The 18,112-nt window shown below is 60.8% G+C and overlaps 2 protein-coding genes and 1 non-coding gene across 26 annotated transcripts in view; 2 read left to right on the top strand and 1 right to left on the bottom strand.

Annotated features, from left to right (window-relative positions):
• The first annotated feature begins 55 nt into the window (after positions 1-55).
• Positions 56-4,955, top strand: IZUMO4 (IZUMO family member 4). Of its 15 annotated transcripts, none has more exons than XM_022557536.3 (9): positions 60-452; positions 535-615; positions 732-803; positions 1,280-1,306; positions 1,388-1,490; positions 1,637-1,684; positions 1,766-1,780; positions 2,119-2,136; positions 2,698-4,955. In XM_022557536.3, the coding sequence occupies exons 1-9, from the start codon at positions 239-241 to the stop codon at positions 2,786-2,788; spliced, it is 669 nt and encodes a 222-aa protein (XP_022413244.1). In that variant the 5' UTR covers positions 60-238; the 3' UTR covers positions 2,789-4,955. The 15 variants fall into 15 exon arrangements, 11 of the variants coding, with proteins under 11 accessions (XP_089761865.1, XP_089761871.1, XP_089761869.1 ...); XM_022557539.3 differs by having other exon boundaries at positions 88-452; positions 1,415-1,490; XR_016391533.1 differs by lacking the exon at positions 1,637-1,684 and having other exon boundaries at positions 56-452; positions 1,766-1,829; positions 2,698-2,768.
• The window catches only part of AP3D1 (adaptor related protein complex 3 subunit delta 1), a 44,837-nt gene continuing 31,437 nt past the window's right edge, over positions 4,713-18,112 (bottom strand). For 5 of the 10 annotated variants that reach the window (XM_022557057.3, XM_089905717.1, XM_089905723.1 and 2 more), the window contains 19 exons: positions 17,838-18,068; positions 17,170-17,401; positions 16,255-16,400; positions 15,673-15,814; positions 15,020-15,091; positions 14,309-14,384; positions 13,777-13,976; positions 13,359-13,432; positions 13,030-13,207; positions 12,631-12,687; positions 12,012-12,110; positions 11,686-11,832; positions 11,418-11,465; positions 10,922-11,111; positions 10,628-10,716; positions 10,461-10,546; positions 9,816-9,937; positions 9,630-9,709; positions 4,713-5,867 (listed from right to left, as the gene is read on the bottom strand). In XM_022557057.3, the coding sequence (XP_022412765.1) occupies positions 5,772-5,867; positions 9,630-9,709; positions 9,816-9,937; positions 10,461-10,546; positions 10,628-10,716; positions 10,922-11,111; positions 11,418-11,465; positions 11,686-11,832; positions 12,012-12,110; positions 12,631-12,687; positions 13,030-13,207; positions 13,359-13,432; positions 13,777-13,976; positions 14,309-14,384; positions 15,020-15,091; positions 15,673-15,814; positions 16,255-16,400; positions 17,170-17,401; positions 17,838-18,068 (2,365 nt within the window). In that variant the 3' untranslated portion in view covers positions 4,713-5,771. The other 5 variants (XM_089905718.1, XM_089905720.1, XM_089905719.1 and 2 more) reach the window with 5 other exon arrangements.
• TRNAR-CCU (transfer RNA arginine (anticodon CCU)) lies at positions 6,988-7,060 on the top strand. Its single transcript has one exon. It is a non-coding gene; the product is annotated as a tRNA-Arg (tRNA).

Below are 18,112 nucleotides of genomic sequence, written 5' to 3' on the forward strand. Positions count from 1 at the left end.
CCGGGAGCGGCGGCTCGTGGGCGGGGCCTGGAAAAGGAACCGGCGCCCTCAGTTGTCCGTTGCGGGGGCGGGGCCTACGCCGGGGGCGGGGTTGGGGGAGCGCGGCCCGGGCCCGAGAGGGCGTCGTTGGTTGGTGCCCGGATAGGGGCGTGACAGGAGACACCGTTGGTTGGTGCGCGGCGGAGGGGCGTGGCGCGGGAGGCGCCGTCGGTTGGCCGGCGGCGGGCGGGGGCTGGCCATGGCGCTGCTGCTGTGCCTGGCCCTGACAGCGGCGCTGGCCCGCGGCTGCTTGCACTGCCACGGCAACTTCTCGGAGAAGTTCTCCTTCTACCGCCATCACGTGAACCTCAAGTCCTGGTGGGTGGGCGACATCCCCGTGTCGGGCTCGCTGCTCACTGACTGGAGCCAGGACACAATGAAGGAGCTGCACCTGGCCATCCCCGCGGAGATCAGTGAGTGCGGAGCCCCGCCCGGGAGCACCCCCGGCCCAGTCAGGCCCCGGCCCGCTCACACGCCTCCTCCTGACGTCCCCAGCCTGGGAGAAGCTGAACCAAGTGGCGAACGTCGTGTACCAGAAGATGGATCAACTGTACCAGGGGAAGCTGTATTTCCCTGGTAAGGGGGCGACCGCCGCGCATGGGGAACTGAGGCAGAGCCCACCCGCCCCATGACACCTCAGGTCCGCCCGCCAACTGTGCGTGACCCCCCACCCCTTGCCTTCCCGCCATCAGGGTATTTTCCCAACGAGCTGCGAGCTATCTTCCGGGAGCAGGCGCACCTCATCCAGAAAGCCATCATCGAAAGTGAGCAAACGAGGGCTGTGGGGGAGGGAGGGTGCTGCTGCCCAGGGCCTGAGGACCCAGGGCCACGCGAGTATTTCAGTCTCCTTCCAGGCCTGGGATCCCGGCCAGGTCGTGGTGAGACTGGAGTAATGTGAATAGGCCGTCTGGCCTGGTGCAGCCAGGTGTCAGAACTCAGAAAGGGCAGAAACGGGGGAGAAGGGCCACACCCTGAGGGGGGCCCTTTTCATCCAGTGGGCACCAACAGGAGGCCTTGAAGGATAAATCCCACCCATCCCTGCTACCTCCCCCCAACGGGTCCCTGGAGGCCTCAAGAGTCTTGCGGCTGCCCTCCCCCGTGCTTTGCCCCATCCCAGCTGGGGCCCACCTAAGTGGCCAACGGACAGGCCCTGAGCCTTGGGCAGCCTGGGAGGGGGAGACAGCGGGAGACAGGACAGGGCTGCTAAGAAGGCGCCGGCTGTGCTCTCTTCCCCCCACAGGCCGCATCGACTGTCAGCGTCACTGCGGTGAGTGAGCCTTTGTCCGGCTTATGGGGTGTGGCGGCAGTGGCGGCAGCTCGGGGCCCCAGAGGCTGAGGGTGAGGGTAGGGTGCGGCCGCCTCTGGTGTGTTACAGGCATCTTCCAGTACGAGACCATCTCCTGCACCAACTGCACGAACTCACACGTCGTCTGCTTTGGCTACAGCTGCGAGTAGGGCTCAGACACGGGCGGCCCCCTGCCCCTGGGGTCCGAGGCTCTCCCTGGAGGGTCCCCTCATCACCCGGGCAGGGAATGGAAGCCCCCCACCTGGCCCATGAATGTGGGCCGCGCCCCCTCCACACCCCATGTCCCCGCAGGTCGTCAGCAGAGTGGGAGGCAGCAGTGCAGGGCCTCCTCCAGCACATGTGAGTCAGGGCAGCTTGGCTCGGGGAGGAGACCCCGATCAAGGCCGCTTGGCCCTGACTAAAGTCCTGCTGTCGTTGTAGAAATAACTGGAGCAAGTAAGTAGTTCCCGCTCCCCAAAGGCAGTGTGCGTGTGCGTCCTCGTGGGTGAGTATGCGCCGGGGCAGCCACAGAAGGCAGCACCTGCCCCCGGTGTGGGGGGCCCAGCCTCTACCTCCCAGGGTCTCTGAGCTCGGCTGGCACGAGGGGGCACATCCCGGTTAAGGGGTCCCCAGAGTCTGGTCCTACCCCTGCCCCAGGCTGGTGGCAGGCTGTGGTCGGAGCTGGGGAGGGCGCCCCCTGGTGGAGGCGTGCCCCAGTGGAGGCACCTCAGGGCCACAGGCACAGCCTCAGCCCCAAAGCTCACAGCTAACTGGGGCCCCGTTGTGTCTTTCAGACAGAACACCAACACAAGGTAAGGCTCCCCCCCGCCAGGCCCGTCCTCCTGGAGCGGGGGTGTGTGGCGTGGGGTTGTCCCGGTCAGTAGGGGAGGGCAGGGGTGTTGGATGGGGTGGGCGCAGCCGGGCAGGGCTCCTTCTCTGCACCTGGGACGTGTGGACATCACCTCTGCAACCCCGCCCATGCCATCACTCCATGAATAAACATGAGCTCCTCCTGCCCCTCGCCTGGACACACAGAACCACTCCAGCCTTTTGAGTGACCCAGTGGGGGGAGGCCGCAGGGACATGGGTGGACTCCAGGGGCAGAAGTTTTGCCTAAGCCAGAGATCAGAACCCCATGCCACCCCCCCCATTGCTGCCTTTGCAGCCCTAGTCGTGGGAGTGTAGGGCGTGACCCCACTGCTGTCCTAGGGATGTGAGAACAGGCAAGGCCTCCGAGTTCAGCTTGAGGGTCTGTCTGCAGCCCTGTCACATGCCCAGCTGGGACGAGAGGCCCAGGCCTCCAGCAAAACCCCACCAGGGAGAGCAAGGTGTGGGAGGGGAAGAAGGACTGGGGTACCCACGTCTCCTTGCAGCTTGATATCACCAAGCTTCAGGTGTCTGGAGCCCCCGCACCTGGCCAACCTGACTCTGGAAAACGCCTCCGAGTGCCTGATGCAGCACTGAGGGCGGCCAGGCCAGCCAGACCCGCCCCCGCCACGGTGCGGGGCCTCCGCTGGACCGCCTCGGCCTGGCGCTGTGGAGCAGGCCTGCTGCTGCCTGGGTGCTCCACCCGCCTCAGAGCCCGGGCTGGGCCGGGCTGGGGCTGGGAGGACGGGAAGGGAGGTAGATGGGTTTGTATATAGCGGCAGGATCACAGCTGTTTGAAGGAATGATTAAATATCCCTGACATTTCTCATCCCGAAGTGGTCCTTGTTGGGGCTCCGGGCTGGGGCCCCAGGCGAGGTGCGACCTTGGCCTACAGGGCAGGGCTGCGGGGCTTCCCAGGCGCGCATGGCAATCAGCCTTCAGGGCAACTGGTTCTTTTGATGACACGAAAGGAGGCTGTTTGGTGAAAGCCAGGGCCAGCATCGGTGTATCTTGGGGCTCCTACCACATCGGCTGCATTTCAGCCCAGGCACGGGAACTGCTGTGCCCACCACTTGGCTTCTTAGTTTCGAGAAAACACCCAACATGGCTCATGAGGGGACAGACCCAAACTGTGACCCAGGGCTCAACATCCATCCAGCAGACGGGAGGTGCCTCTGTGCCTGCGGATGCCGTGGTGAGCCCAGCAGTTGTCTGGCTCCTGGGCTGGCCCTTCCCAGCCTGGTCAGCCGCCGATCCCTTCCCCCAGCTAAGGGGTCCCCTGCCTGGCGTGGCGCCTTCCTTCCAAGGGTTCACTGACAGAACACTGGCCTCTGCCTGCCCAGGAATGTTGAGATCAGGGGAACGGTGAGCGGGAAACTCCAAAGGCATGCTCCAACGCCCCGGGACCTGTGCGGGGTCCACGAGCTGGAGCAGGGCGGGCCAGGCCAATGACCACCCGGGGGCCACCTGAGGCCTCTCTCCCCACCCGCTGCCGGAGGGGGCTTCCGTGCGGGGCTCCACACCTGCCCACGTTTTGGATTCAGGTTGGAGTTGATTTGGGCTCTGCTGACACAGGCCTCTGTACACATGGCATCAGTGAAGCCATATGAAACCTTGAGAATTAAAACAGCAGCAGGGGATTTCCCCGGTGGCACAGCGGTTAAGAATCCGCCTGCCAATGCAGGGGACACGGGTTCGAGCCCTGGTCCGGGAAGATCCCACATGCCACGGAGCAACTAAGCCTGTGTGCCACAACTACTGAGCCTGTGCTCTAGAGCCCGCAAACCACAACTACTGAGCCTGCGTGCCACAACTACTGAAGCCCACGCGCCTAGAGCCTGTGCTCCACAACGAGAAGCCACTGCAATGAGAAGCCTGCGCACCGCAACTAGAGAAAACCTGCACCCAGCAACAAAGACCCAACACAGCCAAAAATAAAATATAAAATTAAAAAAAAGAAAAAACAAAACGAAACAAAAAAACCCGCAAAACAGCAACAGGGCCTTCCTTCCAGCATCTGTTCCTGCTGATTCCTGGGGCCCTGGGGTCTGTACACGTGTGTCTGGACTCCTAACCCTGCCCTTTTCTCACTAGGCACTTCGAAGATTAGAAATGAGGGTGTGTGTGCGCGTGTGTGTACAAGCGTTTACCTAACTTAAACTTTATTTTAGTAATGTTTCTGCTCACCCCGCACACCACTTACGAATGGGGTTCCCTAGTAAAGGGAGGGAGATCGGTGGACGCCTCAGAATCCCGTGGGGGGTGGTGGTGTCAGGTGGCTCCTCGTTACCACCAGACCCCAGGGTCCTGGATGACATGAGGACCACGTCCCCTCCCGAGGGGCCGAGGGGGTGCATGGCAGGAGGGCAAGGACTCCCCCCACACACTGCAACCTCCATGAGGGTGCCCTGCAGCCCCCCTCGGACCACGAACATTTCAGGGGCTGTGTGCTGACCCGCACAGTGGGTCAGAATCCCCTGGCTGGGGGGCATACACTGTCATGGGCCAGAGACCCAACAGGTGAACGTCTGTTTTGCAAGTTTATTGGATCATCTTGACACAGAATCATTACAGCAGTGTGATATGTCTCTCCTTTATACGGGAATGTCGATAGCAAATAAATTCTTATATAACACATCATACATTTCGAGATTCTGGAATCACTGCACAGGATTCTGTAATAGGTTACTCTACATGCTAAAGTGACAGTTTTCATCAAAAGGAAAAGTTAAAACGTCATCGAGGACTGTCATTTCTGAGGAAAGTTCCGTCTCACGGGGGTGGGCTGGGGTCCCCCCTCCCTGCCCCTGAGGTGCATTTCAGGGGCCCAGCCGCCCCTGGACACACGTGCTTCGCCATCAGGGCTGCGGAGCCCAGGACTAGGCCCTTCCGCACGTGCAGGCACAGACCTGCAGAGAGTCCAGTGATGAGCAGAGGGGCCAGAGTCGCAGCTCTCCACCACTCACCCCAACACCTGACTGGGCACGGAACCCAGTGAGGTCCGGGATCCCCGCTGGGCACCCCCCGCTCGGCGGACACACGAACACGGTGGTGGGATGAACAGGATGTGATGGACAAGAGCCTGCACGACCCTCTCCCACCATGTGTCCTGTGGGGAGGACGTGACCCTTGGCGTCAGGGATGAACAGGAATGTCGCCTGAGTAGCTAGCCTGTTCTTCACCCCCCAGCTGCCAGTGGGCAGGGCATCTGGGGACTCATGGGACTTGGATGGCTTGACAGAAGCGGGACGCGCCACCCCGTCTGGTCCCCACCAGGAACCGGCCTGGATGGCGGTCACCCTCACCCTCGGGCAGCTCCTGTGGCCACGTGCACAGTCCGCTCCGGCTACAGAAGTCCCTGCTGGCCTGGGGAGTGGAAGGGGGCTTCTCGCCAGAGAGAGCAGTGAGGGCAAAGTAAAAAAGATGACAGGATAAATCAACGCAACATAAACCTCAGTGTCTACACAGTGGATGACGGTGGACTGGGTTATCTCCCGGCTGCACCCAGTCCTTGCGACAGAGGAGAAACCCGGCACTTGGCCGCCCTCCCCGCGAGCCCTCCCCATGGCGGGCGGCGCGCTCAGCATTTGCCCAGCGTTTCCTTCATCTCCTCCAGCACGTTGCTCAGCAGCGTTGAATCGCTGCACTTCCCGTCCACCGACACCGACTTCTCACCCTGCAACGGGGAAATAACGGCCAGCGCCTTGAGACGCCACCCTGCGACTCCCAAGTACCTCCAACTTTTACAAATGCTCTCCTATGCCCGGGTGCTTTCACAATCAAAAGGAGGGGCTCCAGGCAAGAAGGAGCAGGTGCACCGCGCCCTGCTGTCTCCCAGGAGCCCAGGATGGACGCTCTGGCAGAGCGCAGCAGAGGCAGCAATGCCAGCCCTGCAGAGGACACACAGCCCCACCCAGCCCGGCCCCACGGGCACACAGGAGGCAGCTGTGCAGAGAGGAAGGCTGTGAAAACCGGAGGGCGTGGGACCAGACGTCCTGCAGCTGGAACCTGTGTGTCAACGCTCTCCACAGGGTGTAAGGAAGGCCCAGGCCCAGGGTCTCCTCCTATTCGAAGTGTCCAGGATACAGTCCAAAATCACTTGGCACCGCAAGACCGGAGAAATCTCAGCTCACGTGGGAAAGACAATCACCAAACGCCCACCGAGAAGAGGTGGATGTTGGAATCACCTAACAGGCTTTGAAGTAACTACTACGAGAACCTCCCATCACCAACCACGTACACTCCCGAAGCACACAAGAAAACACAACATCTCAGCAAAGGAATGGAAGAGTCAAGATCAACCCAGTGAAACTTCTAGACCTGAATACAACAGCCAAGATGAAAAGCTCACTGGATGGGCTCAACAGCAGAATGGACATGACAGAAGAGTCAATGACCCAGACAAGAGATTAATGGAAATAATCCAAGCTGAACAGAGAGCGGAAAGGAGTCGGAGGTGGAGTGGGGTGGGCAGAGTAACAAAAGGTCTGAGATTCACATCACAGGGGTCCCGGAAGGAGGGGACAAAGAATGCAGTGCTGAAGAGGTATTTAAATCATAGCTGAAAACTTCCAAGTTGTGCAAAAGACATAAACGCACAGATTCAGCAAGTTCGGCAGACTCCACACAGTTAACATAAACCCAAGGAAGTCAATGCCCAGACACATCACAAACTGCTGAAAACTGAAGACAAAGAAAAACCTAAAATAGCCAGAGGAAAACGATGCATTCCCCAGTAAAAGTAAAATGTTCCTTGTCAGAAACCACAGACACGAAAAGGAAATGGCCTAGGGCCTTCCCTGGTGGTCCAGTGGCTAAGACTCTGTGCTCCTGATGCAGGGGGCCCGGGTTCGATCCCTGGTCAGGGAACTAGATCCCGCATGCCGCAACCAAAGATCCCTCATGCTGCAACTAAGACCTGGCGCAGTCAAATAAGTAAATATTTCCTTTTTTTTTCTTTTAAAAAAGGGGGAAATGGCCTATTTTTGAGGTACTGAGTGAAAAGACCAACAAAGCCAGAACTTCATACCCAGCAAAAATAGCCTTGAGGAATACTGAAATAAAGAATAATCAGATGAAGGAAAACTAAGAGAATACACATCCAATAGACCTGATCTAAAAAGCTGTTCTTCAGACAGAGGGAAATGAGCCAGAAGGGTGGAACGTGAGGAATGAAAGCGACAGAAATGACAGACACGTGGGCGAGCACAAGAGGCTATCTCACCCCCTCCCACCCCCACCTACACCCCGAGTTCTCTGAAATCTGTAAAGCTGTAACGTGGCGTAAGGCGTCTTCAACGTCTGCAAAGGCAAAACCTAAGACAACTGCCCATGAAAAGGGAGGGTGAAGGGACCGAGAGGGTGTGAGCTTTTTACATTCCGCCTGAGTTCCAAGTAGACTGTGCACACCAAGTGTGTAATGTAATCCCTCGAGCCCCCCAAGCAGATACACGGAGACCGTCAACAACACAGCCAACATATAAACACGGGATACTGTAATGCTCACATACGCCACAGAAAGTGGGAATAGGAAGAAGAGGAACGAAAAACACAGGGAAAAAACAAAATGTGGGACGAACCCAAATGAATCAGTAATACTTTAAGCACAAATGGTCTAAACACGACAAGTGAAAGACAGAGATTGACAGGATGAATAAGGACACGTGACCCAAACTCTACAGCATGCACAAGGAATTCTTATCCAAACAGGATAAAGGCAGGTTCGTAGCAAAAGACATACCACGTAAGCACCCATCAAATGAGAGCAGGAGTGCCTGTACTGATACCAGACAAGGTAGCCTTCAGAGAAAAGAACACAGCCCAGGACAGAGAGGAGCACACCCACTGATGAGAGGGTCCCTTGCCAAGATCCCACAATTCTAACGGTCCACACAGCCAACAACAGGGCTCCCACACATGGAGTAAAGCCTGACGAACTGGGGGAGCAGACCAACTGACCACCACTGGCCTCATACTCCTTGCTCACTCACCAAGGCCCAGAAGAAAATCTGCAATCTGCAAGGATCCAGAAGGAAAGGAAAACGCCATCAACCAGCAGGATCTAGGTGACAGGTATAACATGCTTCCAGGCACCTATGGAATATCCACCCAGAATGACCACATCCTGGGCCAGAGCACAAGCCTCAGCACATTTCAAAGGCCTGAAAAGTCAAACTAGAAATCAGTAACCAAAAAGCAACAGGAAACTTTCTAAATGCTTGGAAATTAACATACTTCTAAGTAATCCAAGGGTCAGAGAGGAAGGAGTGATAGAAAGTATTTTGAACTGTATAGAAATTAAAATGAATCATAAAAATGTGTGCAGTTCATCCAAAACAGTACTTAGAGGAAAATTTATAACACTAAAAACTTTATTAGAAGAGACAGGTCTCGGACTTCCCTGGGGGTGCAGTTCCCAATGCAGGGGGCCCGGGTTCGATCCCCGGTTGGGGAACTAGATCCCGCATGCCGCAACTAAAGATTTACATGCCGCAACTAAGAGTCCACATGCCACAACGAAGAAGTCCGCGTGTGGCAACTAAAGACCTGGCTCGAGTCAAAAATAAGTAAATAAACGAACAAACAAACAAATATTAAAAAAAAAAGAAGAGACAGGTCTTGGTCTAAGTTTTCACCTTAAGAAACCACAAATGAGCAAAATAAACCCAAGGCAGGCAGAAGTAAGGAGATATGCAGCAGAACTCAATACAATTTATTGTTTAAAGAAACATTAACTTTTTTTTTTTTTTTTTGGCCGAACCACACCAGGGATCAAACCTGGGCCCCCAGCAGTGGAAGCACGGAGTCCTAACCACTGCACTGCCAGGGAAGTCCCTAACTTTTTAAAAAGATTGGTTATCAAATTGATCTTTCAAAAGATCAACAAAATGGATAAGTAAGACTTCTGGCCAGGACAGAGAGGGAAGAGGGCCAGGATAACCAAGAAACCAAGAAAAATGAGAGAAGACACCAATTACCAACATCAGGAATGAAAAATAATCACCACTGAGCCCTCAGACACTAAAAGGACATGAAGAGAACTGGATGACTTGACACACCATCAGCTCCGTAACTTGGATGAAACAGACCTATTCTTTGAAAACAACGAACTACCAAAAATCACCCAATAAGAAACAGAGAAAGCAAGAAGTCTTACAACTATCAAAGAAAGAAACTGAACTCGTAGATAAAAACTTTTCAAAAAAGAAACCCCCAGACCCAAACGACTTCCTTGATGAATTCTACATAATGTGCAAGAAGGAATACTGACTACACGCAATCTCTTCCGGGAAATGCGAGAGGAGGGAATGCACTAGTGCCCTGATGCCAAGGCCAGATGGAGAAAAGGAAAGGCCGACACTCGTCACAAACACAGGCTCAAGGAGGCACAGCGGCGAGGGGTGGACAGGCCTGGCTGGGGCCCTCCCATGGGGCTCACCTTCTTCACCAGGAGGCAGACGTGGTGGCCCTGGATGGAACGGCTGTACATGGAGGCGCAGGAGTCCACCCGCTCCACAACTGCAACAGAGGGCCTGGGGGTGAGGCCGGGCCAGCCCCTGGCGGCAGGGGACAGTCACAGGTACGGGAAGAGGGCCGAGCCATCTGTTGGCACGTCCAGTCTTACCGGAAAAATGGTGGTGAAAACAGATCTTTGCCAGAAGGTTCTGGAAGGACATACTAATGCCATCAACCTTGACTGAGCTCATGCTCAGGTCCCCGGACTCCAACAACTTGGCAAACGCGTCACTGTGGGAAGGACACAGAATGGGGCGGGGGACAACAAGGGGCTCCCCTGCAGCAGGGCAGGCAGAGACCCCAGCCCAGGGGGTGGGGCGCGTCCTTTATGGGTAGGAAGTCAAGAGCTGAACTGTGTCCCTAGGACACGACTGCACTTGGAGACAGGGCCCTAATCTAACGTGACCAGGGTCCCTGTGGGAACAGAAAATGAGGATACAGACGTGCAGGGATGGACGAGCATGTGAGGACACGGGGAGATGGCCACGGAGAGGGGCCTCAGAAGGGCTAGCCCTGCCTGCACTCTGGGCTCGGACGTCCAGCGTTAGGGCCGCCAGGCCTGTGCTGAGAGTCAGGCGCCCGAGCTGGCTGGCCCGGCAGACGTGCTGGGCGTTCTGCGCCAACCACAAGCCGGTCACCCAACACTCCGTGCACATCCTCGTCTTGGGTCAGAGGACGCTGCCAATGTGACCGCATGGAGAGCTTCCCACGGCACAGAAGTGGGGAGCCAGGAGTGGGCGGGAGGGTGGCTCACCTGTAGCATGGCGTGGTGACCAAGTACGAGGTGCAGGTGAAGTGCAGCTTGAAGTCCAGCTTCTCATGGGTGGAACCTTCGTCATTCTGCAGGAGCAGGGGCGCAGGGTGGGTGGGGGCGGGGCACGCAGCTGACCCTCAGGGTGCACCCCCTCCCCCATCAGGTACCTTGGCGATGAAAGACAGGGTCCCTTTGAGCTTCTGCGCCGTGACGATGCTCTGAATGGTGAACACAAACTGGGCTTCATTGGAGATGCCTGGAGAGGTGAGAAACGGACCTGAGAAGCAGCACGGGGCACGGCCTGGGGTGGCAGATGGGGATGCAGCCACCTGGGCAGGTGGCAGGGACGCAAGCCTGGCCTGGGTCTGTCCTCAGTGCTGCCTGCCTTGGTCAGGGAAGCCAGGCTCAGCCCTGAGGGGGCACCAGACGACAGGGTCCGGGGGCTCCCGGGCACCACTCACCAGGGGGCAGCTGGAAAGGCACGGGGACACCGTCGTGGACCGAGGAGCCCTCTGGCCGGGCCAGTCGGGCGTTCAGTGAGTCCAGCACGTTGAGCTCCATGTTCTTGAGGAAGCTGCTGCTCTGGTTCTCCAGGACCATGGACACCGTGACCTGGCTGTCCTTCTGCAGGCTGCCCTGCACGTCGTACGTCTGCAGAGCAAGGCCCGGGGTCGGCGGGGCAGGGGAGCCCACCAGGGACCCCCGTGGGCCTAGATGAGGGCCTGGGAGAGTGTGGGCACCACCCGCTCTCCCAGCGCACGAACGTGCAAAGAAGGGAACGTCCTGAGCCCTCGCACAAGCACCCGAGTTCCAGCTCTGTCCGCGACTGTCAGCTGTTCCCGACCCACAGTAAACAGGCCTCGCCGGCCGCCCGGCTCCGCTGCACGCCCTACACATCCAGAAACAAGAGCCCTGAGCCCGCCCAGCCCCACCACCCGTAAGCCCCACGTGGCTCACCATTTTGATGTAAGAATTTTCAGCCAGGAGAGAGTAGCTAGACATGGGCTGGAACAAAAGAGAAACGTTTCAGCTTTAGGCGGTGAGGACCTGGGGCTGACGTAGGGAGCTGCCAGGTGCTGCCAGCAGGAAACACTAGGGACCCCCGCGGGTCCTGGACAACATGAGTCTACACCCCGGGGCTCCTGACACTGGCAGGGCCGGGAGGACCACAGGGAGGGTGCAACGCCCACAGCCCGCTCCCAACGTGCTCGGGAAGCACCCTCACCGGGAGGGGCTCCTCACGGAGCGCGCCGTTCTGCACAGGCTCGGGGTCCCCTTCCCTCGGAGGCGCCCTCTTCTTGGGTCTCTTCTTGTCTTTGGAGCGCTCCCCCTTGTCCTTCTTGTGTTTCTTCTTCTTCTGCTCGGAAGGCTTCTGAGACAGAACAGGGCTCAGGTCAAGCCCATGCTCCTGTGCGAGTCACAGCCCACGGAGCCGTGTGGAAGCAGAACCCAGTAAGCACAGCGACAGGAGGCCGCAGCGGCCCGCTCGGTGGGACCTGGTGGCGGGCTAGCACCTCCCCCAGCCCGGCTCCTGCACAGCGCGCCCCACACCTCCTCAAGGTCCTGCTCCGCGTCCTTGCCGGCGTCCTGCTCCTCTCCCCTGGGCTCCTCCTTAGGGGCAGTGACCGCGGCGTTCACGCCGGGCTCCTCCTGCAGGGAGCCGGGTGGCAGCTGGCGCCCAGGATGGGGTGGCCTGCGCCCTCAGCCCTGACCTGCCCTGGTCCGGGACACCCCGCAGTGACAAACCTCCCTCCACACGCCAGGCGTGTCGTCAGCACGCAGACAGACGTGTGGCCCCCAGTAAGCGTTGGTGGCCAGCAGAGGGGAAAAGAGGCCTGGCCTGTGGCCGGCTGGCACTGACCGGGGTCACGGCTGGAGACCCCAGAGCCAGCAGGCCCCAGCCACTAACACAAAGCGGTCGCTCAGGAGTGCTGCCTGGCTCTGGGGGCCCGGGCCCTGCGCCGAGGGCCAGCCACGCAGCCACTGCCTGGGCGAGACCTTGGGCACAGAACCGAGCTGGCCCAGACCAGGCTTCTGCCTGAGGGTCCCCCACCTCCTCCACCGCCGGGGCAGGGAACCGAGGTGGCACCCTGACGTCTCCAAGGCCGAAAAGCACAGGTGTCCACCGAGGGGCACTCGGGGCCAGCACGGGTCACTAGCAGGCTCTTACCGGGGCTGGGGTGGCAGCAGGCGGCGTGGTGGACAGCCAGAAGTCTAAGTCCACACCCTGAAACCACAGGAACATGTGCCTTTGGCCAGAGCAGCAGCCCCGAGAGGGCACAGTGGCTCCGCCAGGCACAGGCCACTGCGGCCCCGCAGGACCCGAGTGTGCAGGGAGCTGGGGGCATGTCCAGCGCTACCACCACAGAAACTAGCGCCCGCCAGGACCACGTGGCCAGGCGGAATCACGCTGCTCTGCGGCAAGGCCCACGAGCTGTGCATGACGGTTGTGTAGGAGCCCCCCTCCACACGTGTGACACACACGTAATGGAAGACGGACGGCTGGCAACCCGGGCCCGCCCCGCCCCGCCCCGCCCCGCCCAACGTGACACACTGCCTGGCCTCTCACCTTCTCCGCCTCTTTCTTCTTCTTCTTCTCTCGCTCTTTCTCCTTCTGCTTCTTCTCCTTCCTCTTAGGCTTCTTGCTCTTCTTTTCCACGACAGTGACGTCCTGTCTCTCCGGGGACTTGGAAGTCTCAGCATCTCTGTGTTTCTGGACGGGCAGCTTCTCACTGTCGGCTAGGGGCCTGGGGGTGGTCACAGGAGGCGTGGCCCGTGACAAGGCCGCTCCCCCTCTGTGCAATGAACAGAGAACAGAGGGAGGAACCAGGCCATGGGGAGCCCAGGCCGCGTCCAGCCCCACGGGGCAGCTGCCCAGGTCTCAGTCCCAGCACTCACTTGTCCAAGTCGATGTCCAGGGCCCTGTAGGGATCGTTGGGGTCTTTGTCGTCCTCGTCGCTGGGCAGGGCGTTCTGAGGGGGAAGAGGAGCCCTGCATCCATCCAGATCAACCCATCCGGCCCCTGACCCCGTCGAGCCTTTACGGGTCCACAGGGCCCCCATCTCCCTTCTCAGAAACGGGCCACCAGGTCCACACCTATGAGGGAGTCTGATCTGGGGCCTGGCGCTCAGCGCGGGCAGCAAACTCAACACAGGTAATGGGGCAGGAGTGCAGGAGCCGCCTGCTCACAGTACACAGGGCACAGCTGGCTGAGGCTGCCCCGTGCCATGGAGGCAGCAGCAATGGGCAGGCCCACGCCAGGGTGGAGCCCACCTCGGGGAAGGGCGCCCGCCCGACACGCAAGCCCGCGGCTGACCTCGGGCATCTCCTCGGTGACGATGTCCACACGCTGGGCGGGGGTGATGTCCTCGTCGCTCTCCGTGTGCAGTGAGGTGTGGCGCCGGGCACCCCGCCTCTCCCGCTCCCTCTTCTTCCTCTTCCTCTTGTCCTTCTCCAGCCTCTGCTGGTGCCGCCGTTCTTCCTCCAGCTTCACGTACTGGTCTGACATGGGCATCCCTGCCGACAGGCGCACATGCGGCACTCAGCCCAGGGCTGTGGACACGTCCCACCCGGCCAGCACCCTGCTGCCACCTGGTTCACCCACAGCCCCGAGACCCATGCCTGGGGGAAGGGGATGCTGGGCAATGCCCTCTGGCTACCGAGACACAGACGGGGGCCCCCGGGCGGCGAGGGGTGTGGGGCTGAACCTGGGGGCCGTGGCGTGCACCCGTGCCTGCTGGGACGAGGGTGCAGCACGGGGTGCAGGGCAGGGCTGGAGCGCAGGCCTGAGGCGGTGCCTGCACCTGGCCTGAGATCCCCGTCACCCGTGCCACCGGGCACACACTTGCCTGGCACCTTCAAGGGCACCGAGAGGTCAATCTGCACCACGGGAATGTGGTCCACACCTGGCGCGTCCTGGTACCGCTGGAGAGGAGACACTGAGGCCCCGTTAATGGGCAGGGCGGTGGGCCCAGCGTGATGCACCGACGCCCCAGAGCAAGGGGTCACAAAGATGGGGGTGGGGTGCCAGTGGGGACAAGTACAGGATGGGGCGCAAGACCTCCATTTTTTGCGCCTGAATCTTTTTTCTTTCCAAGTCGGAAAAACAGTGCAGGCTTGGAACCATGGTGACATAGTGCTTCCCGCCCCCAGGACGGCTGGAATCAGCAAGCCCGACACACAGGTGCCAGCGGGGGACAGTCTGCAGCCCCTCAGAGGGGTGACCCAGAAATCCCAGGATCAGGGAAACCACACAGCACCCGCCCCATGGAGCCACATGTCCCCAGGGGAGCCCAACACGGATGACGGATCTGCAGTGTGGAGGGTACAGATGAAGGAGGTGGCTCCAGGCAGGACCCCAGGTCCCCTTGCGCCCCCTCCCCTCCCACCAAGGCAAAGGAGCCTGACCTCGCCCATGCAGGACTCACTCCCCAGCTGTTGGTGTCAGGAGCCCCTCACGGTCCTGCCCGTGGACCTGCTGACAGCCCCGCACAGGCCGTGGACAGAGAGCGGATGGGCCCCGTGGGAGCGTGTCTCAAGGACGAGCAGGCCGGCCTCACCTTTTGGGGGGACGGGGAACTCTTGATGTAGAATGGGTTGTTGGCCTGCTCCTGCTTCCGGGCCTCGCGGCGCTGAGGGGACAGGATGCAGCGCACACGTCAGCGGGTAGGCGGAGCCCTCACCCTCGCATGCTCCCAGATGGGGGCCACCTCCACGCGCCAGACCCAGGGGGGGCCGGGACCCCTCGCCACTTTCACTGTTGGCCTTTGACCACCAGGAGACAGAGGCCGGCGGTGGGAAAGAGCAGGTAGGAGACAGGCAGGCGGCAGGAGGGACAACCCAGGAGCTGCACAGGCAGGGGTCGGAGAGACCGCGTGCTCTGGGGTAGGGCCTCAGGTGGGGGGCAGGCCGGGCGAGGAAGGCCGGCGGGGGAGCGGGGGACGCAGCACGCCTTGCTTCTCCATTCTGCACGACACCCTGAGGCCCCGCACCCATGAGCGCAGGCAGCAGGCAGGCGCAGCATGCCGGGCACCCCAGGGCCTGAGCATGCTTGGGCCCCACGGTCTCCCTAGGGAGCTCCTGGCTCAAGAGGCCACTCCTGGTCTCAACGAGAACCCCCACCCAAAGTCGAAGGTGGGCCCAGCGCTGCCCACCGGACAGTGGACCCAAGCCCAGACCTGACCGTGCACGGCCCCGGCCCGCCCCGCCTCACCCGGGCCAGTTCCTGCTCGTCCGCCTCGGGCGGCCGCTGCTTGGCGTGCCGTGGCTCCTCGTCGTGGAAGATGGCCTTGGGCTTCTCATCCTCAGACTCACTGTCCGAGAGCGGCTCATTGATCCAGGCGTCCAGGTCCAGGCTGCAGGACACAGTGAGATCACACGGTGGCTCCAGCCTGCATGCCTGGCCCTGGGCGCTGCCGTCCCCTTGGAGACAAGGATATGAAGGCTGGGCAGTGGCCCAAGGTCACAGTGGGCAAGGCAGACCAGGGACCCTAGAGCCTGGGCAGCCCGCCTCCCCCGTTCTCACGCTGCCCGCAAGGTTTGTGGGCGACAACTACCAGCCAACCTGCTTCCCAGGGGTGGGGACAGCAGGGCCCCAGGAGAACTAGTGAGTGCCGTGCCTACGGTCTGTGTGAGAAGGGTCTGTCCCGCCCACAGGCGACTGGGGCCTCAGGGGACCTTCCTCCCAGACCCCTCCACCTCGCCCCTCTGGACAGCAGGTCCGGGCTGTGGTTCTGCTCCCACGGGCCCTCATGCCACCCCGCGTCTGTGTCCTCTGACGGACCGCACAGCTCACCCTTCGGGGACCGGAACCTTCTTCTGTGCCTTGGGAGCCACCGGGTTCAGCTCCCCAGCAAAGAGGGCACTCACTTCTTCTGCCACTGGCACATCCCTGGCCTGAAGCTTCTGGACGTGTTTGACCAGCTGCAAGATGCAGGATGCCTGGGGGGGCCGTGGATGAGTCAGGAAGGAGTTACGGAGGCCTGGCCGTGAAGGCCACTCAGCCCCCGCAGGGCACTGCTCAAACCATGCAGACGCCCAGCCAGACCCCTGCTGAGGACTTGCAGAACACACCGCGAGGAACCGCTGACCGGGCCAGCCAGGAGGCCAGCCCAGCTGCTGTCTCCTTCACGAGGACACAAAAGGGCTCCCAGACGAGACAAGGGGTTGGGGGTGGATTGAGCACCGCCCCACAAGGCAACCGCCCCAGCAAGCAGTGGCGCCAGCCACCAGGGCACCTTCACACGGCCCCCAAGAGTGCAGCTGACCTTCAGCCAGCAGACAGGCGCACGTCACACACCCGCCCATGACCGCAGAGGCCGCCGGGGCCCGCTGAGCGCAGGTGCGGGGTCTCGGTAGCTGAGAGCCCCACGTCACCACAGAGCCAAGAGGCGGGCTCCTAGGCCACCGATGCCCAGATGCCATGCCAAACTCTCCTCCGACCAGCTCTCCTCCACCCTCCCGGCCAGCGCCCTCCAGGACCGCGGTCACCTCTGAGGCTTCCCTCTCGGGCTGACCACATACCCTCACACTATCTCCCGTTCGCTCACAGTCTCCCACCCCCCGACCCAGGGCCTCCCCAGCACGGTGGCTCCAGATCTGCCCACCCCCCCAGGCCGAGCGCGGGGGAGCCAGGAAAAGAACACCTGCCCAAGCTGCTCTCCCAGAGCTGACCCGACCCCCTGAGGACATGCTGACGTGCGGGGCTCACCCGCTCCTGGGCTTCCAGGTCCGCGCTCTGCACAAACTGGGGCAGCCGCTCCACTAGGAGCTGCGTGACCTCCTGGGCCGCCTGCGCATCCGCGGCCTGCTCTTTCTGCTGCAGGATGGCTGCATACAGCTTGACCACGTTCTGCACATACACGGCTTGGATGTGACCCGGCAGGGTGGTGACTTTGGGCCGCAGCATAGCCTCCAGGGTCTGCTGGGGCTCCTGTAGGTGCCTGAGGACAGGGAGGGCTGGTGAACAGCCACCCCAGCGGGTCTGTGTGCCAGGGCTGGCGCCAGCCCTGCAGGCCTCTACCCGATGCCAGGTGCTGAGGGAGGGGATGTGAAGGGAGAAACCACAGCAATGGCATGACAGTCACAGCGCAGCCGCACAAAGCAGTCGAGAAAAAGGAGAGGAAAGCTATCAACAGCCTGGATTTGGCAACGGACGACCTGTGGCTGCAGCAGTGAGGAGGGGAGGAAGGCTGGGCTAGCGGCTGGTGGACCTCTCACCGCTCCCCATGACGGGAGACGTTTGCTGCGAGAGCAGCTGTTGCCCAATGAGGGCGGGAGAGAGGAGGTGGGCGGGTGGGCAGGGCGGCTGCCGGGACTGGGGTCTGGCAGGCACACCCGCTTCCCCTGGGGAGCAGGAGGCCCCTGGCCCCCACTCACTCGGAGAACTCCCCACAGATCCAGGCGGCCGCGTAGAGCACCTCGCAGATGCCACTGCGCTGGGTGCTGCTGGCCACCAGGTGGGCGCTGTCAAGCAGCGTGGACATCTGTGACACGGCAAACCGGCGGATGGCCTTCACGCGGATGGCCACATCCAGCATCTGGGCGGCGATGAGGTGGCCGTGGCGGGTGCCCTCCAGTCGGGTCAGCTCCACCAGGATGCTGATGTACCTGCGGGACAGAGCCCGTGAGGGCAGCGCCCCCGCCTGCCCGCC

This window comes from Delphinapterus leucas, unplaced genomic scaffold (assembly GCF_059928025.1).
Source record: "Delphinapterus leucas isolate spDelLeu-1000000601 "Yukka" unplaced genomic scaffold, BTC_Dleu_Yukka2 spDelLeu_asBTCV2_sq25, whole genome shotgun sequence".
In the NCBI taxonomy this organism is placed as follows: domain Eukaryota; kingdom Metazoa; phylum Chordata; class Mammalia; order Artiodactyla; family Monodontidae; genus Delphinapterus; species Delphinapterus leucas.

What these genes read in the sequence shown, in the direction of transcription:
- IZUMO4 (XM_089905739.1), top strand. Translation starts at nt 239, where the DNA reads ATGGCGCTGCTGCTGTGCCTGGCCCTGACAGCGGCGCTGGCCCGCGGC. An exon ending in GGGGAAGCTGTATTTCCCTG is followed by an intron (nt 616 to 731) that starts GTAAGGGGGCGA and finishes TCCCGCCATCAG; the next exon opens with GGTATTTTCCCAACGAGCTG. An exon ending in CGACTGTCAGCGTCACTGCG is followed by an intron (nt 1,307 to 1,387) that starts GTGAGTGAGCCT and finishes GGGTGAGGGTAG; the next exon opens with GGTGCGGCCGCCTCTGGTGT.